At 34.1% G+C, this 22,054-nt stretch overlaps 2 protein-coding genes and 1 pseudogene across 6 annotated transcripts; 1 reads left to right on the top strand and 2 right to left on the bottom strand.

Moving 5' to 3' along the window:
- Positions 1-365: 365 nt before the first annotated feature.
- LOC110673271 (protein RDM1) lies at positions 366-2,143 on the bottom strand. Its single transcript, XM_021836345.2, has 3 exons — positions 1,986-2,143; positions 1,147-1,324; positions 366-827 (listed from the first exon to the last, which is right to left on the bottom strand). The coding sequence occupies exons 2-3, from the start codon at positions 1,304-1,306 to the stop codon at positions 460-462; spliced, it is 528 nt and encodes a 175-aa protein (XP_021692037.1). The 5' UTR covers positions 1,307-1,324; positions 1,986-2,143; the 3' UTR covers positions 366-459.
- An 86-nt stretch (positions 2,144-2,229) lies between these two features.
- LOC110673270 (pentatricopeptide repeat-containing protein At3g22670, mitochondrial-like) lies at positions 2,230-3,764 on the top strand (annotated as a pseudogene).
- Positions 3,765-4,391: 627 nt separating this feature from the next.
- LOC110673272 (DExH-box ATP-dependent RNA helicase DExH16, mitochondrial) lies at positions 4,392-16,154 on the bottom strand. Of its 5 annotated transcripts, XM_021836346.2 has the most exons (17): positions 16,061-16,154; positions 15,786-15,924; positions 15,271-15,394; positions 14,583-14,659; positions 14,207-14,478; positions 12,799-12,939; positions 12,008-12,130; positions 10,571-10,648; positions 9,998-10,166; positions 9,509-9,621; positions 9,325-9,405; positions 7,699-7,764; positions 6,016-6,080; positions 5,765-5,810; positions 5,565-5,681; positions 4,682-4,773; positions 4,392-4,613 (listed from the first exon to the last, which is right to left on the bottom strand). In XM_021836346.2, the coding sequence occupies exons 2-17, from the start codon at positions 15,853-15,855 to the stop codon at positions 4,499-4,501; spliced, it is 1,749 nt and encodes a 582-aa protein (XP_021692038.2). In that variant the 5' UTR covers positions 15,856-15,924; positions 16,061-16,154; the 3' UTR covers positions 4,392-4,498. The 5 variants fall into 5 exon arrangements, with proteins under 5 accessions (XP_021692038.2, XP_021692041.2, XP_021692039.2 ...); XM_021836349.2 differs by having other exon boundaries at positions 14,207-14,397; positions 14,538-14,659; positions 15,786-16,111; XM_021836347.2 differs by having other exon boundaries at positions 15,271-15,391; positions 15,786-16,111.
- Positions 16,155-22,054: the final 5,900 nt, after the last annotated feature.

Below are 22,054 nucleotides of genomic sequence, written 5' to 3'. Positions count from 1 at the left end.
CTAAGACCCTCATTGCCTCAACCTCTTTAATTGAAAAAATAACAGGTTCCAATTTTTTTCAGCAATGTTCTTTCTCGAAGCAATTGTTGGTAATTGAAGTGTATGAGAGGTAAATATCCATTTATAACTTTCATACCCCAATGACTATATTTTTTATGCTGTTAAGCTACAGATATTTGCCTTCTTTAATTGAAAAAATGCAACTGAAATTGTCTGCTTGAACAAAGAATGCAACCCGCAATTCTCAGCCTTCAAGTCAAGGGAACACTATTTAAAATTAAGAAGGGTGAGAGCATATGCTAACTACAACCATCTATGCAAGCAGAAATTAAAAAGAAATATTCAAAAAAAGAAAACAGTTAATAAAAAAAAACAAGAGTTTCTAGTTCAATTCATATACAGAATATACAAATCACAGCCCGTACCTCAGACATAAAAAAGGCCCATGATGATAATGCTTCATAATTTTGGGAAAATGGAGTCAACAAAAGAATGGTGCATTGGATCCTTCAGCCAAAGTTTAGCTATATGATGATGAGATGAGGTACGCCTGTGAATTTCTTCAACAAGCCAAATGGTTGCTTCAGCCTTACAAGGATGAATCACAATATCCAAGGGCTTTTGTTCATCCTCACTAGCAGCTCTCAGATGATCCCACTCTTTTAGATGAATGTTGGTGAGGTAATGCAAAGGTTGCCCATATAATTGCTTAATTGATTTGCCTAATCCCACCCAAGATGAAAATGGAATGACAGAGCCATGATGTGTTGGGATGGGGAGTTGACTCATATATTGTTGATACATTTCTGCTCTTCTGCTCAGCATACCTGGAACATAAAGCACGTTGTATGTTGTGAGATTAAAAGCAAAGAGAAATATTTGGGCTCAAACAATCAAACATATAAAATTGAAGTACAAGATTTTACCCCTTCTTTCACCGAGAAGATGATGTATGTAAATGCGTAACTCATATTAACTCAGACACAAGAGTATAAAATTATAACATTGTCAGCTAGACTACAAATTCCTTTATAGTTGATTTAAAAGAAAAAAAAAAAAAAACACTAGACCAAGTTGCTTTGCCACAGAACCAACAGATAAAAATGTTAACCAAATAAAATATAACCAGGGTCTAATTCCAACTACCCTCAGATGTCATTTCTGTTGTAGGTTGATCAAGTGTAATATTAGGGGACAGTTGCTTCCCATCAACTCCATCATTAATCTCAATATCTCCATCCGATGAAGAAGATTCATCTGATGATATGACATCAATCTGCTCATTCCATGGCATTGTCCTCTTCATGGTACATACAATTCAACCCTGCAGAAAACGAATCACCCAGATTCCACATCAAAACAAGATTGGGGAGCAAGCAGTAAAAAACATACTAATTAATGATGTTTAATGAACTCTCTTGTACATTTCGAAATTTCTACTCAATACTAATAACGCTCTACAGTCAAGAATCACTTTCATAGAATTCTACTCTTATAATCAAATTTCTACGCCGTTTTCCTTTAAATATAAGAAAATTTTCAGTGCCCACAGAAGACAACGAACCAGAAAACCAAAAAAGCAATATCAATATAACCGAATGGCACACTAGTATTCTTTGGTACTCCAAATTAAACGCTTTGTTTGAAGGAAGGAATGGGGTGTAGCAAGAACACAGACAAAGGTCACTGTAAAATCACTCTTGCTTCATCATTTCACTTGGTTAATGCAATTCTTCAACGTAGCTAATTGAAAAGGAAAAGGGTATTCTCTCTTCCTTTCTTTTGCAATTCTGGTAAATAAAATTGACATCACTCAATTCGTAACTAGCTTTGTATGATGTTTCCGTTTGATTTCCTATGTAGTGTAAGAAATGACAGGGATTCAGAGACCATACCCAATCGGCCAGGTGGGAGAGATATAGATATAGAGAAGCGGAATGGATTAGCGAAGAAAAAAGAGCGTTCTTTGGAGGAGGTTTGCTTACCTGGGGTTGATGTACCTAGCAGTTTGATCGGATGGAGTGAGAGTCTGAGAGAGACCAACGTTAGGATTGGGTTTATGAGGGAGAGACTGAGAGGCAGGTCGCAGAGAGAGTCGGACAGAGGAGAAGGGGGGGAAGCCAAACGGAGTGTGCTTGCTAGGGCCTGGACCTCATCCATCAAATGATTGCTCCTAAATTATTATTATTATTATTATTATTATTATTATTATTATTATTATTATAAATATTTATTAAAAAAAATAAAATAAAAAACTTATAATTTTGAGATTAACTCCTCTTTAGTTCTCCACCATTTTCTTCGTTTTTCTGTTTTGCTTTGAAATTCCCCAACGAATGCCACCAAAACAGCAAATTCACAAGCTCTGTCAAATACTTTCCTCCCCCAGAACTTCCCAAACTAATTCCTAACTACCTAAACCTCTTCGGACACCCCTCACCCCTGCCTCTTCTGAGACGGCCGAGTCACCTGATCTCCCAACTTGGATCCGTCACAAAGAAAACCCAGAATTCACCGATCACAATGATGACGATTTTCTTATTCCTTCAGTAGTCGAACGGATTGAGAATCACAACGTTGGAAACGTCAATCAGGTAGGCGGTCACTTGCTGTTTGAAACTGACGTTAGTGATGTCGATAAAATTAGCGAAATCCTAAAGAAACACTACCCATCAACGGATAGTGTTGTTCAAGCGTTGAATGGGTGATGTGTTAATGCCACAAACACTTTGATTGCACAGCTTTTGAAGAAGTTTAGCAATGATTGGGTTCCGGCTTTTGGGGTGTTCATTTGGCAAAAAATCAAACTGGTTATATACATACATTAGAGTTATATGATTCCATGGTTGATATCTTAGGAAAGCGCAAGAAATTCGGTCTCATGTGGGAATTGGTTAAGGAAATGGAGTTAAAAGGGTATATTTCATTGGTTACAATGAGCAAGGTGATGAGGCGGCTTGCTAGAGCTGGCCAGTATGAAGATGCTATTGGGGCATTTAGAGGAATGGAAAATTTTGGTTTAAGACATAGAAGCATTGAATATACTAATGGATGCATTGGTTAAAGGAGGGAAGTGTTGAGCATGCTCATAGCGTGTTTATGGAGTTTAAGGACTGTATGCCTGCAAACTCTCGTAGTTTCAATGTTTTGATACATGGGTATTGCAAAGCAAGAAAATTAGACGATGCAAGAAAGATTATGGACGAAATGGAGAAACTTGGGTTTCAACCTAACGTTGTTTCATACTCTTGTTTCATTGAATCATATTGTAAATCCAAAGATTTTCGAAATGCCAATGCAACTTTAGATGAGATGCAAGAAAGGGGTTGCAAGCCTAGCGTGATTACATGTACCATTATCATGCTTGCTTTGGGGAAAGCAAAGCAAGTAAATGAAGACTCGGAGGTTTACGATAAAATGAAAAGAAATGGATGTGTGCCTGATACTTCATTTTATAGCTCTTTGATTTATATCTTAAGTCGGTATGGAAGGCTCAAGGACGCTTGGGATGTTTTTGAGGAGATGGAAAAGCAAGGAATTCGTCGGGATTTGTTGACTTATAAAACCATGCTCACTGCTGCTTGTATTCATTCGCAAGAAGAGAATGCATTGAAGTTGGTTCAAAGAATGGAGGAGGATTCATGCAAACCAGATATGCGGACATATGCACCTTTACTGAAGATGTAAAAATTTACATGAAACGGGTTTACTCGGTGTATTATTAAGTAAATATTATAAAATTAGTAATAATTTTTTTATTATAATTAATACTTTTATATACTTTATAAATCATTATTAAAATATATTTATATAAATTTTAAATGTAAATATCATTTAAAAATTAAAAATTAAATAAAATTTTAAATAATAATATTTAATTATTTAAAAAAAAATACTTTAATTTAAAATTTTATTATAATAAATTTATTTACACCATAAAAATAGATGTTAATATATTAAAGTCATAAACAATAAATAAAAAATTTTATAAAAATAATTAAATAGAAAATAATTTAATAATTCAAATTAATATATTAACAAAATAATTAATTATTTTATGTTAGTATAATATAATTTAAGTTAAAAAACATACAAACTTAGTTTGCAAGTCACAGGCAACGTTTGAGGAGAAACTCCTCTAGCATCCCTGTTTTAATATGATTTTTTTTTTTTTAATTGAGAAATCAAACCAAATTATTTAATTCAAACCCCATCGGTTCACACTAGTCTGCACCGGTTCTCTAGAAAAAGGGTTTGAGAGTTAAACTGAACTAGACAAGGTTTCGATTCCCTGTTAAACTGGTCCACTGGCCAATCCGGTTCAGATTTGACAAACATTGGTAAATAAAATTCTTGCACGGCAAATATCTAGTTTATACTAAAAATCAATATAACAGTTTCAGTCTTTGAGAATTGAGCTTATAATAATGATTTATTTTAAGTTATAATTTTCCATCTTCCATCGAGTAAAATGGTAGTAGCACATGATGAGGGCAGTTCACAAAATGCGCTTAACATCTTTGGACAATGAAGAACTTGATGCATTGCGTGATCGTAACCTTCTTGCTGTTGGCTTCTGCCATCCCAGTCTTTCGAGGAACTCCTCAATTAACCTGCAAAGTACGCCTAACAATGAGAATACTAGCTAAATGGAAGAGACAGTAAGTTTAATCACACTCACAGGCCGCAGATAGCCTTTTGAGATGCTGCCAGCTCACGGTCTGGAAACGAATCCTCCAAGCGGAAACTCAACCAAACATAGAGATCCAATACCTGCAATTGCACCAAGAAAGGGATAACTACTGAACAAATATATGCAGTTACACAATTCAAAATGGACTGAAGTACATTTCATTGTAAAACTTATCCAGAAGAATAACAAAGCACATTTGTACACAAAACAAAAACGAAATTTCCAGGATAGCTTCTCTCAGGATTTTAAGAATGTTATGATAAAATCATTAATTCCATATGCATGAAGATATCTTCAAAATGGGTCTTTGCTGCTGATCCATGGAAATCACAATCAGTGTGCATCAGCAGAAAACCAAAAAGATGACAATTTTTAGCAAAGAAAACACTTCTGCTAGAATAAGAGGATTAAGCTGTAACTGTAACTAGATAGAGAAACTCTGCCGACTATAACTCTTTTCCCAGAATCATTGAACCGATCTTCCCATCAATGGTTCTCTTCCATATCCATTTCTATGACCCTAATTCAAGATAATATTTTAGTTTAGTTGCTTGTTCATGAAAAATTGCATAATCCTATTCAACATGGTAATTGATTTGTTTCATCCTGTCAATATAACGAGATAGTATGTCAGCAGCAAGGCTCAACGTCAAACATTATTCTTTACCAACTTCCTTGGCCTCAATATGCCTTGCACTGGCAGCATAATGTCAAAACATATATGAATTCCAACTTTGTGTGATTTCTTCCACTGCTGAATAAGCTAAAAACTCAATTATTACCATCATATATAAGAAAGCCTTCCCACCATTTCAATTTGGAATACAAACCTAAACCTCTCTCTGAGAATTTGAGTAGCAAACAAACTGACCTTGTGAATAGATTCAAGCTCCTCAAGTTTAGCTTGTGTTTTTGGCACCATAAGTGTCCCAGGTGTAAATATTTCTTTAAGTCGAACAATGCCTTTCTTTGCATAGTTTTCGGCAAACTGATCCATCGAAACATAATAATTAAATTCACTACTCCACACAAACAAAACATATCTAATTAAATATGCAACCACAAGTTTACCTGTGTAAGTCCCTGAGATGAGATCTCATCGTTCATGTCAACTGGGCTGCACATGAAGAATATTAATAAATCTGAACCCAACATACGTATTGAAATTTATTACCCTAAATAGACTATTATTATTATTATTATTGAACAACTTTAGTTGGTGAAGAGTGTCCAAGAAACTAATTAATCATAGAAACTATTAACATAAGGAAAAAGCTACAGTTAACCACTTTACCGTTGATGGAGGGGTGAAAGATAACTACCTGATACAGAAAAGGTATTTATCTTGCAGCGAAAGAGGCATTTCATCAATGATGGCAGCAACTTTCTGATGTCAAACATTTTGAATAAATTAGACAGTAGGTTATTATAGATTCAAAAATAATGTGATATCTTATGTTTCCAACAAGACTAGGGGAGTTATATGAGTCAGTTCAATTTTTCAGTTTTAAGGTACAACTCAACTCAACTCAACTCAACTAAGCCTTTATCCCAAAAATTTGGGGTCGGCTATATGGATTCGCTTTTTCCACTCTGAACGATTTTGGGTTAAATCCTCAGAAATGTGTAATGCTTCTAAGTCATGTTGTACTACTCTCCTCCAAGTCAATTTAGGTATACCCCTTTTTTTCTTTCTATCCTCTAACCTAATGTGCTCTACTTGTCTAACTAGAGCCTCCGTATGTCTACGCTTCACATGACCAAACCACCTCAATCTCCCTTCTCTCAACTTATCTTCAATTGGCACCACTTCTACCTTTTCTCTAATACTCTCATTACGGACTTTATCTAGTCTAGTATAGCCACTCATCCACCTTAACATTCTCATCTCTGCAACTCTTATCTTAGATGCATACGACTCTTTTAGTGCCCAACACTCACTACCATATAACATTTTTCAGTTTTAAGGTGATTTGGGAAAATCTGACATCTGTGAGAATTGGAAAAACTATGCAATCTGTGCAATCTGAAATCTGCAAGCAAATCCATGACCTATAATTTTGATTCCTCATTATCTGATACAAGTTATAATCTTATGAAAGAATTAAGCAAATTTTGTGCATAACTAAGTTATTCGAAATCAGGAACCAAAACAAAATTGAAACTCTGCAAGAAGGGACGGTGACTGCGTCAATTTATACCACAAATCCACAATAAATTAGCAATTCTAAACTCAAATAAGCTAATTAAACACCCAACCATTATTCAGAAATACATCTACAAATAAAAAAAAATAAACAAAACCCACAATTTAAATTCAGGATCCAATAAAAATGTGAAAGAAGGTTTCGGATTTTGGCTTCAAAAGCGCAAAAGACAAAGAGGAGAGCTGGCTTTAATCTAAAAACAACGTAGCATGTTATATATATAGGTTCAGTTTGGTTATTTTGTATTTTTTTCTTCATTCAAAATTGAACAGAACTAACCAATATTTCTAGAAATAATAAATGAACTGAATAGATCAAAGAACTTAATCGGAAAAAAAACTGAATTAAATCGGTTCAGTTTGATTTTTAAATTATAGCCGAATTCTGCTCTGCCCTAAACAAGACTATGCTAAATTCATATATATGATGGATCGATTGTAGTATTTACTCAAATTCTGCAATTCGGTACAATTTCTTAAGGTTGATCTAATGTATCGAATGGTTTTGAATTCTCCAAACCCTATAACACCGTTGTGATGTGGATCTCCAATCAGCAAAAAAATGCAATGTTATTAAGAATTTCAATAGTGAAAAAATTTCACAATTTCAGGCTGAGACAAGTTGCAATTATTAGTGGTATCAGAGAACAATTTCATTATGATATTTTAAATTTAAGAGATGAACTTTATTGGAAATGCCTTATGACTATTTCTTAATGAAATTTATTTCTTTGCTCTAAAAAAACATTATGTTTGTCTTTTACTGATAGGAAAGGAAATATGACTGAGAGACACATACCAGCACTTCCCCACAATCAGCAATGAAATAATTTGGAGATAATTTGGCATTCTCTAAAAAATGTTCCTGCAGCATAGAGGGGGAAAAAGGTTAAATGAATATCAAACAGCATAGAAAAAAAATGTAGCAATCTAAAAAATTAAGCCTAAATTCACAACTAAAAACTGTATTTTAAGAAAGTTACAAACTATAACACCACATTTTTTTTCAGATTTACACAAAGCAAAATAGATGCATTTAATATACACTATAGAGTATACAAATAAAATAAAACTACAGTTTCTTGTAGATCACGTAAATATATCTAAATAATCTGCAAAGCAGAATATCCTACTATAAGCAAGAGAAAAGTTTTTCTTCTTTAATGTACGCTGGAACAGAAGTCAAGTTTTTACACTGTGGAAAGAACAGAACCATTCATTTATCAGAATTATCATTAAACAACTCTGCATATTACATCTACAGAGAAGAAAAATTTCCTAACAGTGCAAGAGAAAATTTAAGTAAACTGCACCAGAAGAAAGTGGGAATATTTTACTGTTTATTGCTATTGAACGTGCAAGCGAGACATGGATGAATACTCAACTCAACTAAGCCTTTATCTAAAAAATTTGGGGTCGGCTATATGGATTCGCTTTCTCCACTCTAAACGATTTTGGGTTAAATCCTCAAAAATGTGTAATGCTTCTAGGTCATGTTGTACTACTCTCCTCCAAGTCAATTTAGGTCTACCCCTTTTTTTCTTTCTATCCTCTAACCTAATGTGTTCTATTTGTCTAACTGGAGACTCCGTATGTCTACGCTTCACATGACCAAACCACCTCAATCTCCCTTCTCTCAACTTATTCTCAATTGGCACCACTCCTACCTTTTCTCTAATACTCTCATTACGGACTTTATCTAGTCTAGTATGGCCACTCATCCACCTTAACATTCTCATCTCTGCAACTCTTATCTTAGACGCATACAACTCCTTCAGTGCCTAACACTAACTACCATATAACATAGCCGGTCGTATGGCTGTATGGTAAAATTTTCCTTTCAACTTATTAGGAATCTTGTAATCACATAAAACTCCCATGACACGTCTCCACTTCAAACATCCGGCTTTAATCCTATGACTAACATCCTCCTCACATCCCCCATCTATTTGAAGGACTGGGCCGAGATATTTAAAGTGATTACTTTGGGACAGTACCACTCCATCCAAACTAACTCCTTCCCTATCACCAGTTTGGCCTTCACTGAACTTGCAATGCATGTATTCTGTCTTCGTTCTACTTAACTTAAAAGCCCTTTAACTCTAGAGTACTTCTTCAAAACTTTAGCTTTATATTGACTCCTTCTCGCGTCTCATCTATCAGAACAATATCATCCGCAAACATCACGCACCAAGAAATACTCTCTTATATATGTTTCATCAATTCATCTAAAACTAATGTAAAAAGGTAAGGGCTTATAGCTGATCCTTGGTGTAATCCAATTGAAATTGGAAAATCTCTTGTGTCCCCTCCCACTATGCGCACAATAGTAGTTGCTCCTTCATACATATCTTTCAACACTTGATAGTATATTATATGATAAATCCAGTATAATTAAAACAAGGAAGGTTATAGAGTAACCTACCAATATTTGGTATATGCCACTTTTTGGGTGTAACCTTGAATACATAAACATGAGATCAAAAGTAGGAAACAATCCAGCAGTCTGCAGTGTACAAGGTACTCAAATTTAGAATAAGCAACATGATAATGGCATGATATAAAAATATCAAGTGCAAAACTGTTTTCCAATATTGCTATTTGATCACCTCCAGAATGGGAGATGGGGATTCTAGTGATGAGAGAAGTAAGGGCAGATCATCTGCATGCAGACAAGTCACCTCTCCAACTGGAAATTTTGAACCATACCGGCCAGCTCGCCCTACAAATATAATGTAATTGAAGGTAAAGGATAACTATACTAAATTCTAACTCAGCTTAGTTCAACTAAGTCTTAACACAACTAGGAGGGGATACTTGTATATTAATGTACCAAAACCTAACAATTAAAAGGAAAAAATAACAACCAATAATTGACTAGACCAGAAAACAATAATTTGCATGCAAACATTGACAATATCTCTAACTACATCATGGCACATAAATATATTGCAACAACATAACATGACAAGTACATGTTTAACCACCTAGCTATTGCCCAGTCCCTACAATGACTTCAAAACCATCAAAATGGTAATAAGAATGCCAAAATTTTACAAAGATAGCATTCCTCATTTCAAGCATGCGCAATAACATACCTGCGATTTGTTTAACCTCTGGAACTGTTAGATCCCGTATCTCAACACCATCAAACTTTGTCATTGTTGAAAATATGATTCTAGAAATATTCAAGTTAAGGCCCATCCCGATGGCATCACTAGCCACAAGAACATCAAATTCACTGCTAGCATCATTGAACATGGTTGCCTGCAATCCTACAGAACATATTAATCCAGCCACTCCTAATATTACAGATATCATAGAACAAACAACACAGATAATTATCCACCTAGCTGCATATAAATTTTAAAATCCACAATCATAGTCTATCAAATATATTTTAATTGAAAACAGGATTTTCATAGAAGGAGCTACTAAAAATTATTTTTACAAAAAGGAAATAGTCTCAAATCTCAATAGGTTGAATATATATTGACACATGACACTTCACCGAGGGGAGATCAATTACATAATAAACATAAAAATTGAAAATACTAAAATTAGAAATGTACGCAGAAATGTGTCATGTGAAATGCATATTTGGAGTTGAGAAAATTTGACTATCTCTAACAAGGTAAATGAAATTATCAAAAGAAAGAAAGAACGCACACCTGTCTTGTTCTAGTTTCTGGTGGAAGTGAACCGTAAACTACAGAACAAAGATGTTTTCCTCCACTTTCAATTTTTTTCTAGCAGCAATGAATAGGATAGAAGAAAAGTCAGTAGGCCAATCAAATTTTACATTTCTAACAACCTAATATTAAGTAACAGGCACAAAATATAAGAAAATGTGAATCAACTCCACCCCAGGATTACTAAGTTAGCATTTATTTTTCATTCTTGAGTTCAACACTCAGCATTAGGATATTAGCACACAGGCACAACATATAAGAAAATGTGAATCAACTCCACCCCAGGATTACTAAGTCAGAATTTATTTTTCATTCTTGAGTTCAACACTCAGCATTAGGATATTAGCAACAAAAGCTAAGCTAAAGCAATTCTTTCCTACTTCAATCCTTTAAGCCAAAAAGCAAGATTCTAAGCAAACAAAAATCAGATGTCAATCTATCAAAACCCTTCAGTGGTCGTGCAAATTAGAGAATGCTTCCAAGTTTGGCAGTTTGTGGTGTTACATTACGACTTCCTGTAGACTGAGGTACTTTACAGAGGTATACATCTTATTCTTCCCTCTTTCTAGTCCTCAATTTGGAGAGCACTCAGCAATTATTAGATTAATCATCCAACTAGCTTAAAGGCAATGCCCAGAATCCTAGGCAGGTAAAAAGCCTGCAGGACTCGATATCTCCAAAAAAAAAATATTGGGGATGTAATATGCGCAATGGTTGAAATAACAAGATAAACTCAATTATTCCTTCATCTGAAGGACTCTCAAGCAGCGATTTTCCAAAGGTAATACCTCTGTAGATCCCACCAACTTTGGAATCTACCTAAATCTGAATGATGTAGAGTTCTTGTTCCAAGAAAGTAATTTCATTTCTATTTTCACCTTCAGCCAATATAAGCTCAACTTTTCTTTCTCATATTACCAACCTCCTTTTGTCACATATCTGTTTCATTCTCCATCCCAGGAGGAAACTCTCAAGTGCAATTATCTACATTCACATAATCAGGTCATAGTTTAAATTTCATGATCATCCTAACTTCTAAAATTATCTGAGTTTTAACTCACAGAATGACACGGCCTGATGGAGAGTGGTATAGCATACTTGCTGAGTGGCTTAATTAGAACATCAAGAACTAATTAACATTAACAGTGCCCTCCATTCTTTCTGCCACTACCTAACAATGTGCATTCTTAATTACAAATTATTAATTTATTTTAAAGATTATCCAACAGCAAGATCACAGAATTTAATTCAACAGCAAATAATCAAACATGACAAAAAAGAAGAAGGGTGTAAGAGTTAATGAGACAGTGTACCCACTAATACACAGCTAAAGAGGATTTTTTTTTCCTTTTCTTTAGGGTGGTGGAGAGTGGGTGTGTTAGTTTTGGGAGGGAAAAGATTTGAATAGTATCTAACCTTCATTCGGTATATCTCACGACGTGAAAATGTTACGATGCAATCACCTGTTTGTATATTACAAAAGGATCCAAGAGGTTTCTTTGATGGAACTAATGGTGAAAGTCTCTCATAGTATTCAACCTGGTGCATCACAAATACAAAAAGGGTTTAGAAATTTCAATAACATGATGTTTTACAGAATAGCACTAATGAATACGTATTTACAGGACTCAATAGTCAATTCCTTGTTAACTACAAAGTTAATTGCACCAACAGACATGATTTTCAAATCATGCCTTCAATTTTCTGAGTGAATTTTCTATCACTTTAAATGGAAATCCCTTATCATTTGTTGCAGTCTGTGCTTTATTTTCCCTACAGGGAGAGATTTCTATAGCCATAAAACAAAATAAACACACTGAAAACTCACACTAGTGCCATAACTTTGATTCATGTCACCAAAAGCATAATATCTTCAATTTATCATAAAAGGGGTAAAACGAGGAAGACATCCACATGAAATTAGCATTTTTTCCAGAAAGCAGTTTTTTGAAGAAAAACAGCTAGAAAGGGCAAAAAGTTTGCATTAACCTTTGCAATTATATCCATCATTCTCTCTCAAATTATCAAGGAATGACACGAAATAAAGTTAAGATCACCAAACAAATTATGTGTATTTATATGCGTGGTTTTTAGTCCAAACAGTTTAAAGATTCAATCTGATGGTAAAATACTATATAAGTAAAATTACCTTGACAAAGTAAAGAAGAAAAAGATTGTCCAAATATGCATTACAAAACTTATGTTACCTTGACATCATCACCAGTCACCTTGAGTATTTCCTCAATAAGAGGAACAGCAGCTGGATCTCCACAAAGGTGAAGTTCATCGGCAGAAATTCCTAAAAGAGCACGTGTAAATGAGAAACCCCTTGTCTTACACCCCAACATCTGAAGAAAAACCAGAAAAGATCAGAAATTAGAAATCAACTAATGCCCAAGTGCACAACCTAATATCGAATATCTTCTTCTTGAGAATCACTACACAAATTGTAATTTGCAATAAGGTCCAAGGTGACATCTTAAATTGTATAACACCATAACTGTGTACCTTGAGATCAAAAATACCCCAAATTATTTTGATACTGAAAATGGTAAAGCTATTCATTAGAGGACTTGAAAATTTAAGTGATGCAGAAAATAAGAGAAATCCATATAGAATTAGATAAATATTTTTGGCAAATTACATTGTAAAATTAGGAATTGTTTTAGTAAGAAAATGTATTCAGTAGTTTCTATGGTTTTGCTGGAATGGGAGGATTTATATTTTTTACAGGTCTTTAGTTATTTCTATTTTGAGAGGTACATTAATAATCTTAGCCAACATAGAAGTAAAGGAGGATTCTCTGCTTAGGAAGTCCGAATTTCAGGAGGAAAAGGAGTCCTAGTAAGTACAAGTTTAGGACTACTTTTGAGTCTGTAAACACCTATGCTTGTTAAGCATTAGTATTAAAATTTTAGTCGATAAAAATTAAAGCAATTCATGCTTTTGTTTATGAGCTATCCCATACAATTCAAACCCTAGAAAGTGTGAGGTTTTTCATAGGAGTAATTCCAAGATCCTACTTGGTGTGAGGCTAGTAGTTCTATTACGTTTGTTTAAATTTTTCCTTGTTTTCTGAAGTAATCAGATATACCACTAATCTAGTCATATTTTCGTTCTAATCTCTGAAAAAATATTCCTCCTCATCACTTGGCATAGCATTACTTCAACTCCTAATGCACATATTCCATCACTTATACCAATACAAAGTCTGTATTATCAGTTTTTATAGGTACAGGCACAATAAGATTTTTCAAGGCAATCTTTACTTTATTAAAGACTAGAAAAAGGTAACACAAAATCCCCTCCCCCACAAAGAAACAACAAAGTTAACCAGATTATCAATATTAAATATAGAAACTAAATTGAGCAAATATGTTTGAGAACTAAACAGATATGGAAACTGTAATCATATAAGAGAATGCATATTTGGTTAATTTTTTTTTTCTTGGATATTTCAAATGGAGGACTGCAGGACTGTAGTTATTCCAAAAGAACATGGTGTATTTCATTTTATGTTCTCCAATCGTGCATTTCAACTGAGCATAAGATTCTTATATTTATTTAGTGCGATATGCTGTGAAATAAATCTTTCAATTAGATCGAACATTTCACCTGAATTTCATCAACAACAGCACAACTGTAATCGGAGTTTACATCGGCCATTTCAACTGTCACAGCCTTATGCTTTGCACCATCAACTTCCTCTCTTTCCTGTCCCGTTATTAGGTCACATGGAACTTTTGCCTTGTTCAACCTTTTTGCCACCTCCCATGCCAACAACCTCAAAGGACCACAATATATGCCTACCACATAACAAAGCCAATGCAAATAGTTGACCAATGTACCGATTGCAAATTCATCATGTACTCCTGTCTTACTCTTTCCTGAGTGGTTTGAATAATAACATTAACGAAAATCAAGGTAAAAAGCAGTAACAGTATACCAGAAGAACTTGACTCTAGTTTCTTCAAAGCATGATGCGTTTTACCGCTATTCGTGGGGCCCACATGCAGAAAAACCTTGCGATGCTTTCTCCGAGCATTTGGGTACCATGTATGAGGGCAACTGCACTGGCCAAAAAAACTTGATTAATAGGATGATAACCAGAAGAACAAAGATAAAAGAAATTTTCTTGATCAACTTAAATTTGAAAAACAAAAGCAGTTTTCACAAGTAGCTAACCAGAGTCAGTTATTCAGATCATCTTCTTATTCTTTAAAAGAATGTTCAAGCCATTTGAATGAGCAACTCATTCCACGGAACCTCACAAACTATATATATATATATATATATATATATATATATATATATATATATATATATATATAACTAAACAAGAAATCGCATTCTAAATTGTAGGATCCATAATGACTTGGTTAGGAATTCTATATCCTCATATCCAAGCTTCTAACTTAAAAATAGAACCTAGTTTAATTCTTTAAAAATCCAAAAATTAGAAAGCAAAGTAGTGAATCCATCAAAATAATGAATTATCTACTCCAAATATATAATGAATAAAAGTACACTTCTTTTAGTTAAAAATTTCACGCCAAAAAGACAAAATGGGCAGGTGTAACATATCTAGCATGGATGGATTAAATTTCTAATATCAAAAAGCAATTGCATTTCCCATGAAAAAAACTACATTCAGTATCAGCAAGAAGAAGATCTCTTACGTCAAGTCGGTAAAATCAAACTTCGTGGTACTGCCACTGCTATATTCTCTCAACACATTAAGAACACCAACTAAAGTTCCAAGCTTCAATTTCAAATGCAGCTGACAGGGGTCCAAATTGTCTGCTAAACATTTAATTCGAATGAAAAGTTTAGCTGCTATAGACCCACCAAGAACTCATGCATCATCTAAGTTAGACCAAAATTCAAGTAGCCACTTCATTCACATAAATGACCAAATACAACAAACATCTTACCACCAATGTGATAACATAATCAAATACATGTGCCACTCAATAGCACAAAATCAAAATCAAGAATGATCCGATTAGAATTAGCTCTAACCTCGCATTGCTTCATTGGGAAGTGTACAAATGAATTTAAAAGAAAAAAAAATAAGAACCAACCATTTGCCTCTTCAACAATTCTGCAACTTGCAAAGGAATCAGATTCCAGACGCTATAGTAACAACAATGCTCAAATTCATCGAATACGAAAATAAGCAAAAAAATGGAACCTTTTGGAAGGCGAGAAATCCCAAAAGCTGAAACCTTTCTATGGCGAAAACAAAGGAATAAAGCAGCCATTCTCTCTGCGTTTGTCTTGACCGTTAGGTTGAACCAACGAATTCTCGGAGTTGCTGGCGAGGAAAATCACTGTTTTGGATATGAAACATGAAAAAAACAGAAGCATAAAACACGAATGGTTGTGTCGTGTAACGCGCAATCACGTAATCGAAGGACAACTCGCTGTCGATTGGACATTCAAAGCTAAAGCTGCGAGAAACCATACTCAATTCTCGGAGATCAACATGCTGTCTTCGCGGTTCATCTAGCGTATTTGCAAATGTAATATATATTATATGCCCATCAGTTTTTTGTTATTCTTGATAAACCTTCTTGTTATTAATTTTATTGCAAACATACCCCTACACCTGAATATAATAGAGTATAAATTGATTAGGGTCATTGGTATATTCCACCGCAATTTTATTTCGTATTTTATTTTTATTCCTCAATTTTAATTTATTATTAAAAAGTTATTAAATTTTATTTTTATTTCATCAAAATTTTTTAAATTTATTAGATCTGTAACACCTTAAAAATTTTAAAATTATTATTTTATGAGTAATATTGATATTTTAATTTTATTTAAATTTTAAGAAATTATTTGAGATTTTTTTCGAATTTTAAAAATCGGGTTCGATTTTTCAAAAATATGAACTTTGATGATTTTTAAAAATTAATTTAAAGACCACGTGGTAAACTAAAAATATATTTAGAGTCTACAAATTTTTCTGAGTTTTCTGAAATTTTTTCGAAATTTTTGGACCTCTTTTCGATCCCGAGGCAGAGTAAAAATTTAAAATTTTGTATTCCGAATCGAACCGGCCAAATTGAACCAGACCGAATAGGACCGGTCGAATCGGACCGGCTCCTTTTTCTTCTTCTCTTTTCTTCCGCGCGTCCCGACCTTCCTCTCCTTCTCTCCCTTTTTCTCTCTCCTCCTCCCTCCTCTTGTCGCGCCGCCGCCTCCCTGCCACCCCAGCTCGCCGGCGCCCACCCCTAGCCATCCTGCCACTGCGGTGCTGGAATGCACAGCAGCGCGAAGTGGAGCGACGCCTTGCGACCGTTAAATCTTCCCGGCCGATCCGGCCACCAATCGGACTGGGTCTTGTGTCTAAACTCATCTACTCGTCGAGAGCTTTCCATAGACACCAAGAACACCGAAATCCGTCGAGCGGTTTGTCCAATTTTTGCCCAAAAAGTTTTTAGCCCATTTCGACTTTTGGGCTAGATTTCTCACAAACAGTAAACCCCACGAGAAAACCGAGAGTACCAGAGTGCTCCACTCGTCGAGAGCTTCGCGGGGATATAAATTTCAAAATTTTCCGACACCGTTTTTCGGTGGGTCCCACGGAACTTCGCAATATTTTTCCGAGCATTTAATGAGCTTAGAAAATTCTGAAAAATTTATGTACTAACCCCCGTGTTGTGGGCTTCGTGTAGGTATCTTCAATTCGCGGAAATTCGGCGATTGTCAGTGCAGTGAATTTCCCACGCATGCCACTACGGAAAAAGTCTCTGAATTGAATCGAGGTTTTGGCTACCCCCCATTGTCAGACGTCCCGAGCGCGTCTCGGAATCGGAATTGGCAAAGGTAAACCCGAACCTTGCTTTTTCGTAATTTTCTAGTGCTTAAATATGATCAAAAATCCATAAAATATTCATGGTAGTTTAGAAAATTATGATTCTTTTTGAAATAGCCTAGTAATATTGCTAAGGACCGCGGGGCAAAATTTTAGAATTTTTAGAGCTTATTTGGGCAGTTTTTGCAAAAATGATCAATTATAATGACTAAATTGAAATTTTACATATTGTGATGAATGACTGTTTGGATGGGCCCAGGAGGGGCTGTGTGATGTGATTGAATTGTGGATATATGAGTTGCGAATATAGAAGTGTGTTTTGAGCCCTTTTGCAGGTTAGGTAGGTCCTAGGTATAGGGGAGACTCTGCCGGATTTTCGGCACGACTTATGACGTATTTGGTCTTTTCTTGATTTTTATTGAGTCATTTGTATTAAATAAATATAATGTAATTGTCAGGTGAGCCGGGACAGCCTTCTTTCTCCGTCCAGCCGCCACAGTGACCGTTGTCAAGTCTATGAGTAAAATATTAATTTTAATTGTAATTTCGATATTATTATATGTTCAAGCATGCCCATGCATCACTTATATGCATATATTTATGTAGTTAAACTCTATGTACGATTTATGTTGCATTCATAACTGTTAAAGTGCCATGGATGTTGTTGTGGTAATTTGGAGCAGTGTACGTGCGTTAGTGTGCGTGTGATGTGGTGTGGACTATGGATAGGACGGGTAGTCACCGCTTGAGATCTTCGCTGGGACCCGATCCTTCGGGGATAGTCATGGCTTGAGTTCTTCACTGGGACCCCGATTTGGTTTATTAAGCGAAAGTCCGGCTTGAGTTTTTCATTGCACGAGTTGGATTTAAGAGAGTCAGATAGGGATCACTCCCATATATTATGATTGATATTACTGGGTGTGTGAGTGCTCCAAATTACCTTTTTGCTGTTATGATGTGAAAATATTGTTGATGTTGCATTTCACTCCACAGGTTGCATTAGTTTCAGATAGTTATAGAGATTATGGTTAAATTTGATATTTTACTCTCTGAGTCGAACGCTCACTCCTGTTCAATATTTTTCCAGGCTACAGGAGGATATTTTTGAGGTTAACCTACTTTTCTCCCTCGCAGGTCATTTTTTTATTTTTGTATAAACCTATAAACTTCTAGAATTTCCGCATGTGTTAGAAGTATTTAATTAATTTGGATCTGTAATATAAATTGTTAGTTTAGACTTGTAAAATTATTATTGCATGCATGTTTGATGGACTGGATGAGGGAGCTGAGCTCCTATTTATTTTTATGTTGATATGAGTATGTGGAGGGTGAGCTGAGCTCCCCAATTGACTATATATTGTGTTTACAGGTCGAGTGAGTCAAAAAACTTCCCGTTGAAAGGTTCATTTTATGGCCGGACTCTGTACGGTTGGTTTCTTGAAAGTAGGCCCAAATGGGCCTTAGAGTTGGGTTAATGAATAGTTAGGTTTACTACGGGCCTCGGGGGCTTTAGGCTGGCCCAGGTCTTAGTGCTGGTCTGGCCCATAGGTTGGGTCGTGACAAGATCAATTAATTAAATTATCTTTTTTTTTATCTCTTTTAATCACTGAAAATATTGATCATTTCAACTACAATTTGAATCTAATATAAAAATACATTAATCTATACAAAAGCGAAGAATTAACTTTTCACAGAAAAAGTGTTTAAACTATATTCATAGACATTATATTCTAATTTAAAGAAAAACTTTTTAATATAAAAATATATTATTATAACATTAAAATTTAGAAATTTTTTAAGTAATAAATTGAAATTAAATAATAAAAATAAAATATAAAATAAAATTTACAGATGAACTAAAAAAATTATTTAAATTAATTGAGATAATTTACGATTAAATATCTAAATTATAGCAAAACTTATAAATTAGTTTCTAAAATATTTTTAAGTAACAATTTCTTGTTTAGAGTTTAATTTTATTAATAAATTAGTCATATTATTTAAATTGACCATTATCATGGTTATTACTTTTCAATTTAAAATAATTTATTTGATAAAATTTTATTTTATTAATAAAATATTTTTTTTAAATTTTATTTTATTAACAAAATAATCTTACATTTAAATGTTATATTTAAGTAATTATTTAATAAAAATTAATTTATCAACAAATTAAATTTTTAAAATAAATTTTTACTAAAAACATATCAGCTCTAATTTATAAATTTTGCTATATCTTATGGAGTTAATTGTAAATTAGCCGTTAATTGATGCTAGTTGTCTAGCGCCAAATCAAATCTAGCGAGGCCCAATTTGGGCGAAGGCTCTAAAGAGAAAAAAAAAGAATACCCAAAAGCTAAAATTGAATGATAATTTAATGCCCATTGGGATTTTCTCATTCGGCTTTGAGGCAGCTTTGCTTATATGCTCTGCTGCTCTCTTCAACATTTGGGCCGGGCCTCTGATTTTTTGTGGCTCCAGACCAGTTCACACTAAAAATTTTCCAAGCAAACATGGGTATTGCAAACGAAATAATGTTAAATTAAGCGGAATTATTTTTTACATTTTATGATAATGTTATTTTTTAATTAATTTTCATATGACGATTTTAATTTGTATTTCAGGTGAAAATTATAAAATTTTAATATATAACATTAAATTCAAATATCTCATTATTTAAAATTTAATTTTGTTTAATATAAGATCCACCAAGCTAATTAATTAGGAATATAATCTGATTGATCTTCTTAAACCTTTAAGATGTAAAAGTTATAAAGATTCAAATTTTAGTTTTTTATTCATCTCTTTTAAGATTATTTATATTTATGTCAGAAGGAGAGAGAATGATTATACTCTCTATTCATTATAATTTTATTATTAAAAAATATATATATATATAAGAGTCATCAAGATTTGAAGGGTCATGAAATTATGATGATAAAGATAATGAAGTCTCGATAACTGCCGCCTGGCCCAGACAGTTGATGTGGGTGCGTGGTAACTTCAAATGTTGGCTATATTCTACAGTCAACACCATTGAAACTCTATTTGTATCAATCAATCAATAGAAAGCTAAACTGGAGATCAGCTTGTTTAGCTTGATTCATCTCTTCTCTTCATGGACGAAAGAAACTGAAAAGGATATATAAAGAACCTTGGTGATTTGACAGGCAATATGGAAGGTGCTATAATGCGTTACCACACATGTCAATGCAAGTGAGAAGTGGTGGGTGGCTCTTATGTCCCATTTGGCCATTACCCATTCTCTGATTTTTGCTCTTGTGCTCTGAACCTGTAAATGATCTCACTCATCACATCTACATCAACATTTATTCAAAACATTAATGAGATCATTCAATATTTTCTCTCTCAATGACTTTTCTTCCTTGATGTGAAGTTCTGAATTTTATAGCCCTACACTAATTTGCAAATCTTGATGACTTTGGAAATGCATCAACAAAGCTTCTTGTCTGATTTGCTTCGAGTTGAAGTTCAAGGGTATTCTTCTTCATCATTTGAAAAGAAAAATTACAAACTGAAAGAATATGATATGACTAACCAAATGGAAGTAGAATTACAACACATATGATGCCATCGCCTTAACATACATCATAATTATATGTTTTAAGAGTCTCACAGTGAAAAGAAACAAGAAGTTAACAGGCCAACTAATTATTAGAAACAAGTTACCATGCTAAACTACAAGGCTGATCTTCTAACTATTATAATCATTTAATGGGTACAAAATATGGAAAGGAAAACTCATGATCAGTAAGAAACAAAACAGAAATAATAATATGAAATGCATGGTCCAACTCCAACATGTTTTACTAATTATTGCAACCTTTTCACCCTCTAGATCTTAAGTGGGCTCTCTAATTGCTACTTACGTCAATTTATAACTCATATATATTTTTTAAAAATATTTTTTACATTATATTCAGCCATGTGAGGAGGCTTCAGATCCAAAAGCTTATATTCTGGGCGCGTAAAATCTCAGGGCCGTATTGACATCGTATGCTTGGAGTGATTTTGTCCAAAATGTCATATGGCCATGGCCTCACCGTGTAAAATGCCATGGCCGTGTTAATGTCATTGAATATGAAGGATGCTAACCAGAAGTAAACATATGTATATCCTAATAGCTTAAATTAGTTAAGTATATGTGTGAATAGAAATTTAGAGACAGATGAATAATGATGATACTCTAATAAAGATAATGACATGTGAATAAAAGAGAGGGTCTCATTCTCACTATAGAATACGAAAATCAAAAGAGATGAAAGCTAATTTGCCTTAAAACGGATAGAAAACCGTGCCAAAGAGAAAGAAAGAGGGGAATGGCCGAGTGAATGGGGTCTCTCTCCAAAGCCAAAAAAGCAAAGAAAGAATCTTAAAGAAAAATATCAATTGCATACCTCCTTTGACTGCCTCGTAAATCTTGATTTAATCCCAAAGATTCACCAAGGAAAGGCTGGAAGGGTAGAATGGGAAAGAAAAGAAAAAGGCAAAGTAATAATATCAAGATCTTCTTGGAATTCTTTGTCTTCTTTGACCTATTTTTCATATCGCATATGGGCTGCTTGTTAGTCCAACATTGTATTATTGATGATCAAATCTTGCTTCTTCCATAGTCG

Source organism: Hevea brasiliensis, chromosome 4 (assembly GCF_030052815.1).
Source record: "Hevea brasiliensis isolate MT/VB/25A 57/8 chromosome 4, ASM3005281v1, whole genome shotgun sequence".
NCBI lineage: Eukaryota > Viridiplantae > Streptophyta > Magnoliopsida > Malpighiales > Euphorbiaceae > Hevea > Hevea brasiliensis.
This window is presented reverse-complemented; position numbering and strand designations above follow the sequence as displayed.

Bases quoted from the DNA above. Each gene is read 5' to 3' on its own strand.
- LOC110673271 (XM_021836345.2), bottom strand. From the start codon at position 1,306: ATGAAGAGGACAATGCCATGGAATGAGCAGATTGATGTCATATCATCA. The intron at 828-1,146 runs GTAGTTGGAATT...TTTATGTTCCAG, and splicing joins AACAGAAATGACATCTGAGG to GTATGCTGAGCAGAAGAGCA.
- LOC110673272 (XM_021836346.2), bottom strand. From the start codon at position 15,855: ATGGCTGCTTTATTCCTTTGTTTTCGCCATAGAAAGGTTTCAGCTTTT. The intron at 12,940-14,206 runs GTGAAATGTTCG...GTTTTTCTTCAG, and splicing joins CTGTTGTTGATGAAATTCAG to ATGTTGGGGTGTAAGACAAG. The intron at 4,614-4,681 runs GTGAGTGTGATT...CGTACTTTGCAG, and splicing joins CAAAAGGCTATCTGCGGCCT to GTTAATTGAGGAGTTCCTCG.